The sequence below is a fragment of the Natrix helvetica genome, assembly GCF_964273705.1.
Source record: "Natrix helvetica genome assembly, chromosome: 5".
Lineage (NCBI taxonomy): Eukaryota > Metazoa > Chordata > Lepidosauria > Squamata > Natricidae > Natrix > Natrix helvetica.
The window spans coordinates 579,419-595,073 of record NC_138551.1 but is presented as its reverse complement, the minus strand read 5'-3'; the positions used below and the strand labels follow the sequence as shown (position 1 = coordinate 595,073).

The following is a 15,655-nucleotide window of genomic DNA, read 5'->3' as shown; positions in this document are numbered from 1 at the left end:
TGATGCCTCCGCGACTCTCCAGCTGCTCAGCGGAGTGTCACGCAGGCCCTGTAAGCGCCGAAGACTTTAAGGACAGGTAAGGAGCGAGGGAGGGCGGCTGGGCCCTCCGGAGCACCGTGCCAGAACAACGGTACCTGGTGCTCCGGGCGGGCTCCGGTATGCCCGTAGCGGGGCGTTCCGCCTGCAACCCACCGCTGCCCTGGGGGTCCCAGAGGTGCTTTTCCAAAAGGCAACTGGACTCCCTTGGTTTTGCTTGAAGATGTTTCGCTTCTTATCCAGAACTGAAGAAGCTTCTTGGATGAGAAGCAAAACGAACTGAAGGGAAATTTTTCAAGGGAAAAAACCAGGAAAGTCCAGTTGCCTTTTGCAAAAACACCTTTGGGGTTCAAGCTTGAGCATATAAAATGGGTCATTAACTCTAACCTGAGTAAAAAGTAGGTTGAAGAAATTGTAAGTGAGTGAGACTGGGCCCGGTCATGTTGGCCGCATGTTTTCTCGCCAGCCGGAGGTTTTCCTCCATGCCTGCAGGAGGCCATGGTGTGCAGCGTTGCCCGTGTGAGGTGGGTTGTTCTCCTCCACATCCACACACAGAGCGTCTCTTTTCTTAAATGGTCCTTTGATCTTCCGACTTTGGTGTGCAGCTTGTTCAGCCATTTCCATACAGACCAGGGTTGGCATTTGCATTCACACTGAAAATGGGCAGCTTTACATCTTCCAGTTGAGCTGTGAGGAAAAGGAAGGTTGCGATGAGCCTTGGTGGCACAGTGGCTGGAACGCAGTACTGCAGGCTTCTTCTGCTGACTACCTGCAGTTTGGCAGTTCAAATCTCACCAGGCTCAAGCCTTCCGTCCTTCCGAGATCAGTAAAATGAGGACCCAGATTGTTGGGGGCCAGAGGCTGACTCTGTAAACCGCTTAGAGGGGGCTGGAAAGCATTGTGAAGCGGTCTGTACGGTAAGTTTTAAGAGCTGTTGCTAGCGCTATAGTGATGGGATAGTGGATAAAGCCCAAATTGTTAGGGTAGGCAATCACTGGCTGCTTTGGGGGCTTCCCGAGTAGACCGTGTATATCTAGGTGGGATTTACCTTGAGGTCATTGGGTCTTCTCTAGTGGAACTGTGGAAACGCTTGGTTTGGGATTCAGGAAGCTGCCTTGGATAGAAGCAGGATTCTGGAGCCAAGGATAAAAACGCCATTCGCCCCAACTCCCGAGAAATCAACCAGCGTTTGCCTTTCAGGTGGTTGTGGTGGGAGACCAGAGTGCTGGCAAAACCAGCGTGCTGGAAATGATCGCTCAAGCCCGGATTTTCCCTCGGGGCTCGGGAGAAATGATGACACGCTCACCTGTCAAGGTAGGAACACTGCAGGCCCCAAGCCACGAGCTTTCCAGAGGAAGAGCCTGCCCCGGGAGACCCGCTCAGATGCTTAACGCTTTCGCTTCTTTGACTCCGCTTTGGCCCTCAGGTCACCCTCAGTGAAGGTCCCCACCACGTGGCCGTCTTCAAGGACAGTTCTCGCGAGTTCGATTTGAACAAGGAGGAAGACGTAAGTTTCAAGGAGCAGAAGGCGCCCGGGGGCTTCGGTTTTATCCCTTCAGTCGTCCCCCGCAGGATGAATGGTCTGCCAGGGGTCGCAAGAAGCGTCAGCCAGTCATTGTGGAGAGAGGTCAGCTCATTCCAGAAGGGGCCCCGGCCAGCCCCGTGTCGCTGGAGGAGGCCATGGTGCCCCTCCCTTCTAGGGGCTCGGAGTGGCTAGCGCTTCCAGGGAATTCTAGCTGTATCTCCCAGTTCCCCTTTTTGGGAGAAGGCTGTTGAGGAGGGGGCAGAATTGCAGCGTTCCAGGTGAGGGGAAGTGCCTGGAGCCTTTTCTGTGTGAATTCAGACCGTGGCTGGTGTCGGGCGCCAAAGATCAGCTGCCCACCCAGAGGGCCAGCTGAGCTGATCTGTTGCCAAGCAGCCTCTGCCCAGTTAACAGCTTTGGCTCCGTTGCTCAGGAAATGGGCTGCTTCAGGGTCACCTCAGGGAGGGCCCGATAAAGGCCCTCTGGGTGGGGTCCGCTTATCTGTAAAGCACCCTCCCCTCAGTGGATGCCTCTCTGTATAGGCAGTCCTCAACTTACAACCTCAGCAGAGACCAGAACTTCCATAACTAAGCAATACAGTCGTTAAACGAATCCACCCAATTTTATGATCATTTTTGCCACTGGGATTAAGGGAATCACACGGTCGTTAAGTGAATCTGGCTTCCTGCAACGACTTTGCTTGTCGGAAGCCGGCTGGGAAGGTTGCAGATGGCGATCACGTTTGATGTTGCACCTGCCGGTTGCCAAGCACCTGAATTTTGATCATGTGACCCCTGTGACGGTCCTAAGTGCAAGGACCTGTTGTAAGCCACCTTTTCCAGCGCAATCATAACTTTGAGCGGTCATTAAATGCAGGGTCGTAAGTCAAGAACGATCCATGGCCTGATTGCTCTCTTTTTGGTTGCCGTGCCCTCGGGCGCCTTTCCCAGAGCCGGACCTTGTACCCCCCTTCCCCTTCCTTCATCCCCTCCCTCCCTCTGACTCCGCCCCTTTCTGCTTCTGCTGAAATAGCTGGCGGCCTTGCGGCACGAGATCGAGATCCGGATGAAGAAGAGCGTGGGCAGCAGCTGCACCGTCAGTTCAGAGGTGAGGCCTGGCCCCCTCGGGCCCCTTCCCACTTCCACACAGGGGCCTTTCCAGAAATGGGCTCTCTTCCCCCCACCCCCTGTTCTGTCCCGTGATTCCAATGAATATGCAGGCACAGGCTTGGCTGTCTGCCATGACTAATTACATAGATAAAGCCACCCTTTGGCTAGGAGCCTAGAAAGCTATCTTCAAGAACCAAGATTAAACTTACGGAATGCTTTCTCAACGGCTAGTAAAATGGACTGTTGTCTCCTGCAAAGATTCCCCTCCTGTCGCTCCACCTATAAACTCTTTGGGAGGGGCCACACCCTTAGCCAGCTGTCCTTACTTCCTTCTATGACGTTGTCTCCACAGCTGTTCCTTTCTCTTCTCAGCTCTACGTACACGCACATCAGGGACAACCTCCCTCTGTTCCTCCTCACTGCTCCCTGACTCAGATGCCACCTGGTGGCCAACAGGCTCTCTAGTTCCTGCTCTGACTCCAAACATCCTCCAGAGTCTTCCTCATCCTCCAGAGCAGCCCCATAATAGTCTGAGCTGTCAGAGTCCACGAACAGCTCAGCCGGCCGCTGCTGGGCCACAACACCCCCCTTTCTCTCTCTCTCTCTCTCCCTCCCTCCCTCCCTCCCTCCCTCTCTCTCTCTCTCTCTCTCTCTCTCATGCTGCGCTGTCTCCCTTGCAGACCATCTCGCTCAGCGTCAAGGGTCCTGGCTTGCAGAGGATGGTACTGGTCGATTTGCCCGGCGTCATCAGTGTAAGTGTCCTGCGCAGCGGGGAGGGGGGCATTGCTGTGGCTTGAGGCATCGTTCCATCAGCTTCACTTCCCTGTGTCAGACCTGCCACTAACCTCTAAGTAGAAAGTCTGTGGAGCTTCTCTGTCATTCGGGTCACGGTTGTCCCAAAGGTGTTTTTTCAAGAGGCAGCTGGGCTGTCTTTGTTTTTCCTTAAAGACGCTTTCATATAAATCCTTCCATTTTCCCCTCCACCCAGTCAGAGCCGAAAGAGCTTCTTGCACGAGAAGCAAAATGTCTTCAAAGAAAGAAGTTCAGTTGCCTCTTGAAAAAACACCTTTGGGACATATTGAGTTGTGTAGAGCCAGAACCAATATTTGCTTGCCCAAATCCCTACGTTATACTTTTCCCTCCCTTATTGTCTTTCACTTCCCACCCCAAGGTAACCAATTAATACCTTGCAAGCTGTTTTCTTAATGGTCGGTTCAAGCGTGCTCTGCTATGCCGCTCCCGCCTTCCAACTGGGCGACCTTGAAGCAGCTTCTCAAGAAGGCAGAGCACTTACTTTTGATTTCCCAAACATTCTTCCCCTCTTCATCACCTGCTCCATAGTTCGTGACAGACTGTCACCGCCTATCAGCGAAGCATAAGCAAGCATGAGGCAGTAGTTGTACCCTGTCTGCGAAAGTGGGGTGCTGCCATCTATCTAGTACGGGATGAAAGAGGCACACGCACGCACGCGCACAGTGTTTTTTGCAAGGAACTCAGAATTTCTTAATTCTAAAGAAATGTGCATTTTAAATTAAAATGGCCAAAATCAGACCCGGAGTTCTGCCTTTTGCTTAGAGCTTGAGGTTTTAGCTATAAGGTTGTTTGTTTGTAGCTGAAAGAGAAACTGAGTCCAGGGGAAGCCCCAGATTCTGCCCCAGGTCTGATCCCATTGAGGCGGGTGGAAAGTTTCCAGGGGCTTTAAACCTCTTTGGTCTTGCTAGCTGGAATTGAAGGCAGTTCTTCCCCACCCCTGAATGAGGAGTTCACCCCTGAATGCAGCTGCCCAGAGAATATTACATGCGGCATCCAGCTTTGGTCACCAGAGTATAAACAAAGATGTGGAGACTCAGAAAAAAGGGGCAGAGAAGAGCAACCGGGATGACGAGGGGACTGGATGAACGGTTGCAGGAACTGGGCCTGGCTAGCCTAGAGAAGGAGGAGAGGAGGCATGAGAGCAGTCTCCCAGTATTGGAGGGGCTGCCACAGAGAGGAGGGAGGGGGGTCTCCAAAGCACCTGAGGGCAGGAGAAGAAGCAACGGAGGGAGGGAAAGGGGTCAAGGAGAGAATCCACCTGGAACTAAGGAGAAAGGTCCGGTGGGTGAGGACAGTTCACTAGTAGGGGGCCTTCCCTCCAGAGGTTGTGGGAGCTCCAACACTGGAAGCTTTTAGGAAGAGGCTGGACAGCCGTTTGTCTGAACGGGCGTAGAGTCTCCTGCTTGAACGGGGGGCTGGACTAGAAGACCTCCAAGGTCCCTTCCAGCTCTTATTCCTCTGTGAAGTGGCAGATTGAAGCATCAGAGCCTCTCTTTCCCCAGACGGTGACATCCGGGATGGCGGCAAACACCAAAGAGCTCATCTTCAGCATCAGCAAAGCCTACATGCAGAATCCCAACGCCATCATCCTCTGCATCCAAGGTGAGGAAGCAGGGAGACCCTGCCTGACTGGCACCCCTGGGGCTATGGCTGGGGGAGGCAGCCCAGGCTGCCTGTTGCTCTTGACCGGGATCTCCCGGGCGGGGGTGCGGGGGAGGCAGGGCAGAGCCTCCTCCTCCTCCTCCTCCTCCTCCTCCTCCTCCTCCTCCTCCTCCTCCTCCATCGGGCGCTCGACCCCTCCCAAGGCCGAGTATCGTTGCCCCTCTTTCTCCCCCCCCCCCCCCACCAGAGCATCTCTCTGCTTTCCCTTCCAGATGGGTCCGTAGATGCCGAGCGCAGCATCGTCACTGACCTCGTCAGCCAGATGGACCCGCAGGGCAAGAGGACCATCTTTGTGCTGACCAAAGTGGATCTGGCGGAGAAGAATGTGGCCAGTCCCAGCAGGGTGAGCGCAGGGGGAGGGGAGGGGGCTTCATGGAGCAGAGGCTGCTCAGCAAGCGGAAGGACCCTTTTTATAAAAAGAAAAGAAAACGCTGTCTTCCCGAGGGAAGCATTTACCTGTCCATCCAGCCTGGGCCCAGATCTAAAGGCCGCCTTGCGACGGTGGTTGTTTTTTTTTGCCAAAATGAGTCAAGGACCCCCTAACCGAGCATCCTGGTGGGGCTGAGCCTCTGCTCTCCTTTCCTTGCAGATTCAGCAGATCATCGAAGGCAAACTCTTCCCAATGAAGGCTCTGGGGTATTTTGCGGTGGTTACCGGAAAAGGTATGTGAAGAACGGAGAGAGGGAAAGGAAGGGGAGAGGAGGAAAGAGGAAAGGAAAGAGGGGAGGGAAGACAGGAGGGAAGGGAACACAATATTTGGCCAAGGCTGATCAGACACAAGGAATTTGTCCTCTCCAGGGCAGAAGCTCTCGGGTACCTACGAAGCAACAGAGTAATCATCACCATAAAGTACCATTAGTAGTAGAAAGAAATGAGAAGGGTAATAGCAGCACAGCCCTAATCCCTGGGTGAATGGAAAGGCCGGCCTTTGTCCACCTACAGGCCCTTCCTTCCCACGTGGCCCATTTTCCATTGCTTTCTTCTTTCCTCTCTCTCTCCCTCCCTCCCTCCCTCCCTCTCTCTCTCTCTCTCTCCCTCCCTCTCCCTCCCTCCTTCCCTCCCCCTCTCTCTCTCTCCCTCTCTCTCCCTCCCTCCCCCCCCTCTCTCTCTCTTTCTCTCTCTCTCTAGGAAACAGCAGTGAAAGCATTGACTCTATTAGAGACTACGAAGAGGAATTTTTCCAAAACTCCAAACTATTGAAGTAAGCTAATACTTGCTTTGTCTAAAGCTGCTTACTCGGGCCTGTTCCTCTTGTTGTTATCCCTATTCCTTCACAGCCTGTTGTTGAGGTTGTGAAGCCTCTCGGTCGGCTGGGCAGTAGTGTTGTGAGGAGGGCCTCAGAACACAGAAGGCAGCCAACAGCCTTTGGACCCTCAGCTGGGGGACGTAGCAACTCAAACACAGCAAGAGCCTCCACCTGCCGCCTTTGGCCCTCAGTCGCCCTCAGTCGTTATCTGATTTTTGCACAGCCTTCTCAGCCTCTATGGGGATTTTTGGGCTTCGTCTGTGGAGCTTCTCCATCCTCCAGGTTGTCCCAGAGGGGCTTTTCCAGGAGGCCCCTGGACTTTCTGGGTTTTCTTTGAAGACGTTGGAAGAGCTGAAGGAGCTTTTTGGATGAAGCAAAACCCAAAAGTCCAGTTGCTTCTTGAAAAAGCACCTTTGGGACATTTCTTGGTTTTGTTACATGTTAGAAATCCAAGGAAGAGGGCAGGGCCAGCCCCCCAGGTGCCCCAGGAAGAGGACAAAGTGCCCCCACCCCACCCCCTTGTTCTCCATATCTCCCCCCAGGAGCAAGACGGAGGGCTTTCGTGAATGGGCTTCCGTTTCCAAGGCCTCTGGGGTGCTGAAGGGACGGGTGGATTGTCTAGCCCAATGACGACCCCTTCACGTTTGAGTAACCTTCAGAGACCGGGGGGGGGGGGAGGGAAAGGCTATCCAGGGAGGCATCAGACTGACCTTGAGATGGGGGTGGGGGGTGGGGATTCTGGGAGGAGAGGAAAAGAAATGGGTGGGGGAGCACCTTGAAATCAAGGGTTGGCTGGGCTTCTCCTGCCTCCTTTACTCCTTGGGAGGTTGTGGAAATGCTGCAGAGTTTATGTGACAGAATATCCCACAACATCCTGGTTAGCATGCTGGTTGAATGTGGGTCACATGGTAGGAACCTGGACTACAGATAGTCCCTGACTTAGCAACCATTCAGTTAGTGACCACTCAAATTTACAACGGCAAATTCACACTTACGGCCGTTGCAGCATCCCCCATAGTCACCTGATCAAAATTCAGATGTTTGACAACTCTCATATTTATGACGGTTGCAGCGTCCTGGGGAAGTGACATGACCTCCGTTGGCGACCTTCTGACGAGCAAAGTCAATGGGGAAGCAAGATTCATTTAACAACCGTGTTACTAACTTCATAGCGGCAGTGGTTCACTTAACAACCGTGGCAGGAAAGGTCATAACACTCAGCAACTGTCTCATTTAGCAACAACATTTTTGGCTCCATTGTGGACGTAAGTCGAGGACTACCTGTATGTACATATCTGACCCAGTGACTCACCATCTGATCCTGCCAGGGAGTGACTGAGGGGGCCCAAGGACGGCCTTTGAGCGTCCCACTCTCTCCTCCCTCAACCGTGACTTGGGTGGAGGAGTGGAAGGAAGCTGGTTGTGGTTGCGGATCGTATAAAATTGTGTGGTGTGTTACTGTCCTAAGGCAGAAAATTAGAAGTGACCTCCATAGATACGGAGAAGAGGTGGGGCAATTATGCCACCTTTTTTAGACCTGTGGACTTCAACTCCCAGAAGCCTGGTTGGCTGAGGAATTCTGGGAGTTGGAGTCCACAGGGCCTGAAGTTCCCTCACCCTGGATTACTACAGGAGGCTGTCTTGCTGAGCCATGCGCCCGTTGCCTTGTGCCTTTCCCCAGGAATTCCATGCTGAAGCCCCACCAGGTGACCACGCGGAACCTCAGCCTGGCGGTCTCCGACTGTTTCTGGAAAATGGTGCGTGAATCCGTGGAGCAGCAGGCAGATGCTTTCAAAGGTGAGGGGGCAGCTTGTCCAGTGGGAAGCCTGGGGCAGAGAGGAGGGGTCTGTTTTTTTTTTCTTTCCCTGGAAACATTCTCTTTTATTAAAAATTTTTCATAAATTTTACAATTATCACCCCCCTTACCCTTCCCTCTTCCCCCCCTCCCTCCCCCCCACCCCCCCCCCCGACCTCCCAGAGCAAAATACAGGGTATAAACATTTAACAACCATACGCTAACATAAGCTAACTAATTTTAACATGTTACTATTCTTCTGCTTTAACTCCCCCTTTATTAAACTAGCTTTGAATAAATTGTAGCATTCCTTATGCCTTCATTCATAAGCTAACTGAAATGTTTTAGTCCGGCATTTGTTTTGAATATAGTCAATCCATCTTCTCCAGTCCAGCTTGTACTTCTCATCTGAGTGGTCCTTCAGATACGCTGAAATTTTGGCCATCTCTGCTAAGTTTACTACTTTTAACGTCCATTCTTGGATAGTGGGCAACTCTTCCTTCTTCCAGTATTGCGCCACCAACAATCTTGCTGCCGTCGTTAGGTTCAAAATCAAATTAGTCTCTATGACAGTACAGTCTGAAACTATGTCTAACAAAAACAACCGGGGTGTGAACTTTATCCTCTTTTTCAGGGGTGGCGAACAAGTTTGACAAAAAGAGCCAAAATTTTAAACTGTGAGAGTCACAGAGCCACACCACGCAGTGACCTGCCAAAACAGACAAACACTCACACAAAAGCATATAATTTTAACAATAATATATTAAACACATAATATAACATGCTCAGTCAGGTGTTTTTTGTTATAAATTTTTATAAACCCATTAGAGCTGCTGTATAACTTTTAAATCCATAAATAAGTGGAATCTCTGTCCACCTAACAACCTACAAGATTACTTGATGACCACAACCAGGAATGCCACACTTGCAGTCATTAAACAAAGCAGTCACATATCTCGCTTAATGACTGCTTTGCTCAGTGACGAGATTGTGATTGTAAATCGAGTACAACCTATACATGGGTAAAGCCTGGTCCTAATATTATCTTCCTTTAACCTAATATATGTATTATAATATATATATGAGTTTGGATTATCTTTGATATCTATTACAATTGCAGGCTGTGAGAAAAACACTCGTAGAATTTTGGGAAATATACTAACCATGGAAATTCAATTAAATGTTTTCTCCTATTTAAAACTCTGCTGCTCCTGAACCCAGAGCTTCAATATGCAACCATTATTATTAATTTGAGCAATCATTAGAACCTCACCGGAATCCTGCAGCAACTGTGCTAGACTTTGAAGCATTATTTTTTTGGGCGCAGCAGAGGGCGCTGTTGAGATAAACCCGGAAGTACGGTCGACGCGATGACGCTTGCCTGCCCTCCACCAGCTGGTGGAGCGGAGGCAAGCGTCGTCGCATCGACCGTACTTCCGGGTTTAGCGCACGATCCGAGCCACAGTATACTAAATAATGGTAAGAGGCAAAGAGCCTCATTTATTTTGGCCGCGAGCCTCATGCGGCTCGCGAGCCACGTGTTCGCCACCCCTGCTCTTTTTCAACATATTTTGAATAACCCACCATATTTTTATCCAAAATGCTTTAACTTTTTTACAAGTCCACCAAATATCGTAATACGTGGCACCAACACAGTCACATCTCCAACATTTAGATTGTAGATTCGGATTCATACAGGCTAGCCTTTTTGGATCTAAATGTCATCTGTACAGCATCTTGTAGAAATTCTCTCTCAAGTTCTGAGCTTGTGTACATTTTACATTTCTTACCCAAATCTCTTCCCATGTTTCCATCATTATTGGTTCTTCAAAATTTTGTGCCCATTTTATCATACAATCTTTAACTAATTCTGTTTCTGAGTCTATTTCTATCAATACATTATACAACCTTTTTATGTGCATTTGACCCTGGTCTCTGATTTGTTTTATCAAATTATCCTCATTTTGGATAATACCGGATTTCTGGTCTTTTTTCCATCTAGCCTGTAACTGACCATACTGGAACCAGGTTTGAATTACCCTTTCATCTCTTAATGCATTCAAAGATTTCAACTGCAGTGCACCTCTAGCCATACTAAGGAGTTCTGCATATGTAGTTCAATCTTGTTTTTGTTCTATACTTATGTTCTCTATAGCATGTCTGGGCACCCCCCACATAGGTATCTTGTCGTTTAACCTATATTGATATTTTTTCCAAACACGTAGTAAGGCATTCCTTAAAATATGACTTTTAAAGATCTTGTCGGCCTTCTTGTCGTATATTAAGTAAGCATGCCAGCCATATACCAAATCATAACCCTCAATATTCAATATTCTATCCTCTGTTAGGTTAATCCAATCGCTAATTGTTAAAACTGCTGCTTCATAGTATAATTTTAAGTTAGGCATTTTTAAGCCTTCTCTTTCACGTATGTCTTGCATTATTTTAAGTTTTATTCTCGGTTTCTTTCCTGCCCAAACAAAGTTGTTAATACCCTTCTGCCATTCTTCCAAATTTGCGTCTTTTTTAAGTATTGGTATCATTTGAAAGAAGAATAGAAACTTGGGCAAAACATTTATTTTAACTGCTGCTATCCTTCCCAGCAAAGACAATTGTAGTTTTTTCCAATTATTCATTTCTCTCTGTATTTTATGCCATAATGGTTCATAATTGTACTTATATAATTTCCCATTTGAAGTTGTAATATAAATTCCTAAATATTTAACCTTTTTTACTATCTCACATCCTGTTACTCTTTCTAATTCCTTTTTTTTTTGGTTCGTAGTCATATTTTTAACTATCATCTTTGTCTTCCCTAGATTTACTTTGAACCCAGATACTTGACCATATTAGTTAATTATATTCATTAGACCTATAACTGATTCCCCCGGCTGGGTTAAAGTTACAACCAAGTCATCCGCAAATGCTCTTACTCTATATTCGTAGTGCCTAATCTTAATTCCATGTAATTCGTCAGACCCACGTATTCTGTTCAATAACAATTCCAGGGTTAAGATAAACAATAATGGAGACAAGGGACACCCCTGTCTTGTTCCTTTTTCAATTTTAAAAGCTTCTGTTAAGCCTCCATTAACTATAATTTGTGCTGTCTATTTCTGCTATATTGCTTTGATAGATTGCATGAAATGCTCTCCAAACTGCATCTTTTGTAGTATTTTTATTAAAAATTGCCAATTGACTTGGTCGAATGCTTTCTCCGCATCTAAGAATAGAAGCACTGCCGGGACTTGGTTATACTTTCCCAAGTATTCCATTATATTAATTATTTGTCTTACATTACTTTTCATTTGCCTTCCCTGTATAAAACCAGACTGATCATTGTGAGTCTTCCAGCAGCACTAACAGGCACTTAACAGCTGCTAATCAGCTTTCCGCTTCACTTTCGTTTTCAACACACCCTTTATCATTCCGGCGCCATTTTTTTTTAAAGAAGTTCCTTTTAAGTTTGCAGAAAGTGATATAACCTACGGAGTTAAGGCTTGTACTTGCAATTTGTTGACCTCCTGGTTTGCTCTGCCTGCTTCTTATTCAGATATAGACTAAACTTTGAAATTGCAGGTGTGGACGCTGCCTTTTGTTTCTGCAAAGGCAGAAGCGTCCCGTGATGAGGAGATTGTCAGGCTTCCTGGGGAGTTCACACCCTTCACGCCACAGAATTGCTCCTGGGGCCGCTGGGCGCCTCTACCCTCTGCCAGACAGCTCACCTCCCCCCCTTTTCCCGAGGGGGAGGTTTTCAAACTGCTGGACAGCTGATTTATGCTATCCTAGCCGCTTGTTACTCAAACACGGGCTGGCATTCCCGAGGGAGCGTCCTCCAAGGACAGCGGCGCCACCGGAAGTCTGCGAAGAGGTGTCTGTTGACAAGACTGGACTCCTGTGCCTCTGGGGGCAGAAAAGGGGTACTAGACATCTCGGGAGGTCTCGGGTAAAGCTTTGGGTGGACAGGATCCGCACTCGGCCGGGCTGAGCTCATTTGGGGCTCTCTCACGGCTGCACTGGGGCTGGGGAAGCACCTCAGACCCAGAGGGTGAGCAGAGAAGAGAGTGAGCCCCCAGGCCAAGCGCTCTGGAGACCCAAGGCAGGAGGTGCCTTGCAGGGCGGTTCTTCCCTCTCTCTGGGGCACCTGGAGGTTTGGGGCATCCCCAGGGCAGGGGGAGGGGGGTCCGGAGGATTGGGAGGGCAAAAATATTGGCTCAGGGGGAAGGAGGGAGATCTTTTGCAGGCAGGTGGGGCAGGAAAAAGGGAAGCCTTGGACGAGAGGTTGACCCAGGCGGTGGGAGAGCAGGTGTGGACCCCCCTCTCAGCTGCCCAAGGGAGGCTCTCCGGCCACAGAGGGGTCAGCTTCGTGGCTGTCGGACTGTGGCTAGGCCAGGAGGGGCTGCTCACCATTCAAATGGCCCCAGGGGAGGGTGGGGGGGCGAGCCTGCCTTGGGAGGTTTTGGGGGTGTGGAAGGGGCCCACTCTGGAGGTGTGGATCTGGCTGCCAGGAATCCTCTCTTCTTTCCCAGCAACCCGTTTTAATTTGGAAACCGAGTGGAAGAACAACTATCCCCGCTTGCGAGAGCTGGACCGGGTGAGTTCCTGTCTGCCTCCGGGCCTTTGGAGTGTCTTCTGGGCCTCAGGACCACCTTCAGTGGCCACAGCATCCGTCCACGTGGAGGCCTCTCGGTGGCTTCCCTATGGAGCTGGAGTGGCCGACCTTGGCCGCTTTAAGACCTGTGGACTTCAACGCCCAGAATTCCCCAGGCAGCTGGCTGGAGAATTCTGGGAGTTGAAGTCCAGAGGCCTGAAATTGGCCCAGGTTGGATACCCCTGCTGTAGAACTTCTACAATGACGGGTAGTCCTCGCCTTACGTCCAGTTGCTTAACGATTGTTTGAAGTTTTGGTGGAGCTGCTTGTGTGGCATCTGGACTGTGGCTTATTTACAAGGCACAGTGGTGCAGTGGTTAGAGGGCTGACTCTGTAAACTGTTTAGAGAGGGATGTAAAGCACTGCAAAGCGCCATATAAGCCTTCGGTGCTGTTGCTACCTGATCTTCCAGAACCTCTGGAGCCAGACATTGGGGGGGGGGGGGGGTGTTGTCAAGAGCCTGCTCAGCTGGATTTGTATGAGATTTATATTGTGTGGAGGGGGGGGTGAAAAGGGGGAAAATTTGTTTGTACAAAACTCTTTTAATAAAAAAAAAAAAAAAAAAGAGCCTGCTCAGCTGGACTCCAGCACTGGCCTCAGTCACGGACCTGGGACTGCTGTCTGCGTAGTTTCACACACGCACACACACACACACACACACACACACACACACACACGCACGCCCCGTAGAAAAGGCCCAGCTGAGTCCAGGCATGGAGGTGCCTGCTTTGAAAGGAGCAGGTGGATGGGGGTGGACAGTAATGCTGGGATTCATTTTTTTTAAAAAACGACTGGTTCTGTGGGCGTGGCTTGGTGGGCGTGGCAGGGGAAGGATACTGCAAAATCCCCACTCCCTCCCCATCAGCTGGGACTTGGGAAGCAGAGTTTAGGGCGGGGGGGGGGGGGCAGTCAGAGGTGGTGGCAGTTACCGGTTCTCCAAACTGGAGAGAGAGGCAGGGCTGTTGCTGCTGCTGCTGGCCTTGGCCCTGCCTAAAGGAGGCACCTGAGGGGGGGGGGGGGAGGTGATTCAGGGTCCCCAGTGGAGGATCTAAGACCCCAAGAGAGGGTCCACTCCAGAGAATGTTCCCCTTGCTGAGGGATCTGTTGGAAGAAATCCACTGGGCCTCTTTGGGCACCTGATTCGTCCCCCTTCCCACGTTCAGTAACACCCTCTCTTTTCTCTCTCTCTCTCTCTCTCTCTCTCCAGAACGAGCTGTTTGAAAAAGCCAAGAACGAAATCCTGGACGAAGTCATAAGCTTGAGCCAGGTGACCCCCAAGCACTGGTACCGTACTTGATTTCTTCCGTTTGGGTGAGGGACGTAGCTGGGGTGTGCTGAGCTTAGGATGGGCTGCTTCGAATTCTCCCTTTGGACCATCAAGCGTTGATGGGCCTCCGTGTCTAAGTCAGTTGGGAGCCCCCCTCCCCAGCTGTTCTGCAGCCCCTTCCTCCCCCCCCCCCAGGAGAAAACAGGGCCTGCGTGGATTGTCCTTGGGCCAAGAGTGAGTGAAAGCAGCTGAGGGGGGGGGGGGGGGAGAACACAGTTGTCCAAAGTTGTAAATATTCTGAATGGAAGACAGGTGGGTCTGGCCGCCCAAGGAATCTTCCCTCCGTCAGCAGGCAGAGGCTTCCAAAGCGCCTCCCCTGGGCCGTGTGGAAGCCAGGGGCTGCCGGAGAGAGGATGGATGAAGAGCCAGGTGTTGGAGTCTCCTGGTTTGGGGTCTCGGGAATCCCTGCCGTGGCTGCTGAGGTGTCGGGAGGATAGGTTGGGGATTTGGGGGGCGGGGGGGGCTCTGACTTTTAACAGGATAACAGAGTTGGAAGGGGCCCTGGAGGCCTTCTAGTCCAGCCCCCTGCTTAAGCAGGAGACCCTTACAGAATAACAGAGTTGGAAGGGGCCCTGGAGGCCTTCTAGTCCAGCCCCCTGCTTAAGCAAGAGACCCTTACAGAATAACAGAGTTGGAAGGGGCCCTGGAGGCCTTCTAGTCCAGCCCCCTGCTTAAGCAGGAGACCCTTACAGAATAACAGAGTTGGAAGGGGCCTTAGCGGCCTTCTAGTCCAGCCCCCTCTTAAGCAGGAGACCCTTACAGAATAACAGAGTTGGAAGGGGCCCTGGAGGCCTTCTAGTCCAGCCCCATGCTCAAGCAGGAGACCCTCTACCAGGCGTCACCAACCCTTTGGACCTCAGGGACCACCAAATTCATGCTTTTACAACCCGCAGACCACTAATATGGATTGGTTCAAAAGATAAATAGTATTTGGTGCATAAAATAATATTAAAAAGGCAAATAATTTTTGTGCGCACCACCAAAATTTTCTCACGGACCTCCAGTTGGTGACGGCTGCCCTCTGCCGTTTGAGACACTTGGCCGTCCAATTTCTTCTTAAAAGGCTCCATTGTTGGAGTGCCCATAACCTCTGAAGGCCACTTCTCTTCCGCTGGGCAATGGTTCTCACGGTCAAGGAAGTTTCTCCTTAGTTCCAGGATGCTTCTCTCCTTGACTGGTTTCACACACACACCCCATTGTTTCCCGTCCTGGCCTCAGGTGCTTCGGAGAATACGTTGACACCCCCCCCTCTTCTTTACAACACCCCCTCAAATATCAGGAGGCTGCTATCCTGTCCCCCCTCCCCCCGTCCCCCCAGTCCTTCTTTTGATGAGGACATTTCGTCCCCCCCCCCCCCCCCGGGGCATATTTTGTTCCTGCTTTCCTCATGTGAGAACATTGCCTTGAGGAATAGCAAAGCAACGACAGTTACAAGACCCCCAACACACGTTGGATCCCCCTCTCGCTTGACGGGTCTACAGGCCCCCAGCAGCA

General features: G+C 50.6%; 1 protein-coding gene across 7 annotated transcripts in view; it reads left to right on the top strand.

Annotated features, from left to right (window-relative positions):
* The window catches only part of OPA1 (OPA1 mitochondrial dynamin like GTPase), an 87,858-nt gene that overhangs the window by 26,571 nt on the left and 45,632 nt on the right, over positions 1 to 15,655 (top strand). For 6 of the 7 annotated variants that reach the window (XM_081953980.1, XM_081953978.1, XM_081953979.1 and 3 more), the window contains 11 exons: positions 1,237 to 1,350; positions 1,463 to 1,543; positions 2,591 to 2,665; positions 3,348 to 3,419; positions 4,983 to 5,082; positions 5,355 to 5,485; positions 5,732 to 5,804; positions 6,271 to 6,343; positions 8,070 to 8,185; positions 12,713 to 12,777; positions 14,042 to 14,118. In XM_081953980.1, coding sequence (XP_081810106.1) covers positions 1,237 to 1,350; positions 1,463 to 1,543; positions 2,591 to 2,665; positions 3,348 to 3,419; positions 4,983 to 5,082; positions 5,355 to 5,485; positions 5,732 to 5,804; positions 6,271 to 6,343; positions 8,070 to 8,185; positions 12,713 to 12,777; positions 14,042 to 14,118 — 977 coding nt within the window. The remainder of the gene's footprint in view (positions 1 to 1,236; positions 1,351 to 1,462; positions 1,544 to 2,590; positions 2,666 to 3,347; positions 3,420 to 4,982; positions 5,083 to 5,354; positions 5,486 to 5,731; positions 5,805 to 6,270; positions 6,344 to 8,069; positions 8,186 to 12,712; positions 12,778 to 14,041; positions 14,119 to 15,655) is intronic. The other variant, XM_081953977.1, reaches the window with a different exon arrangement.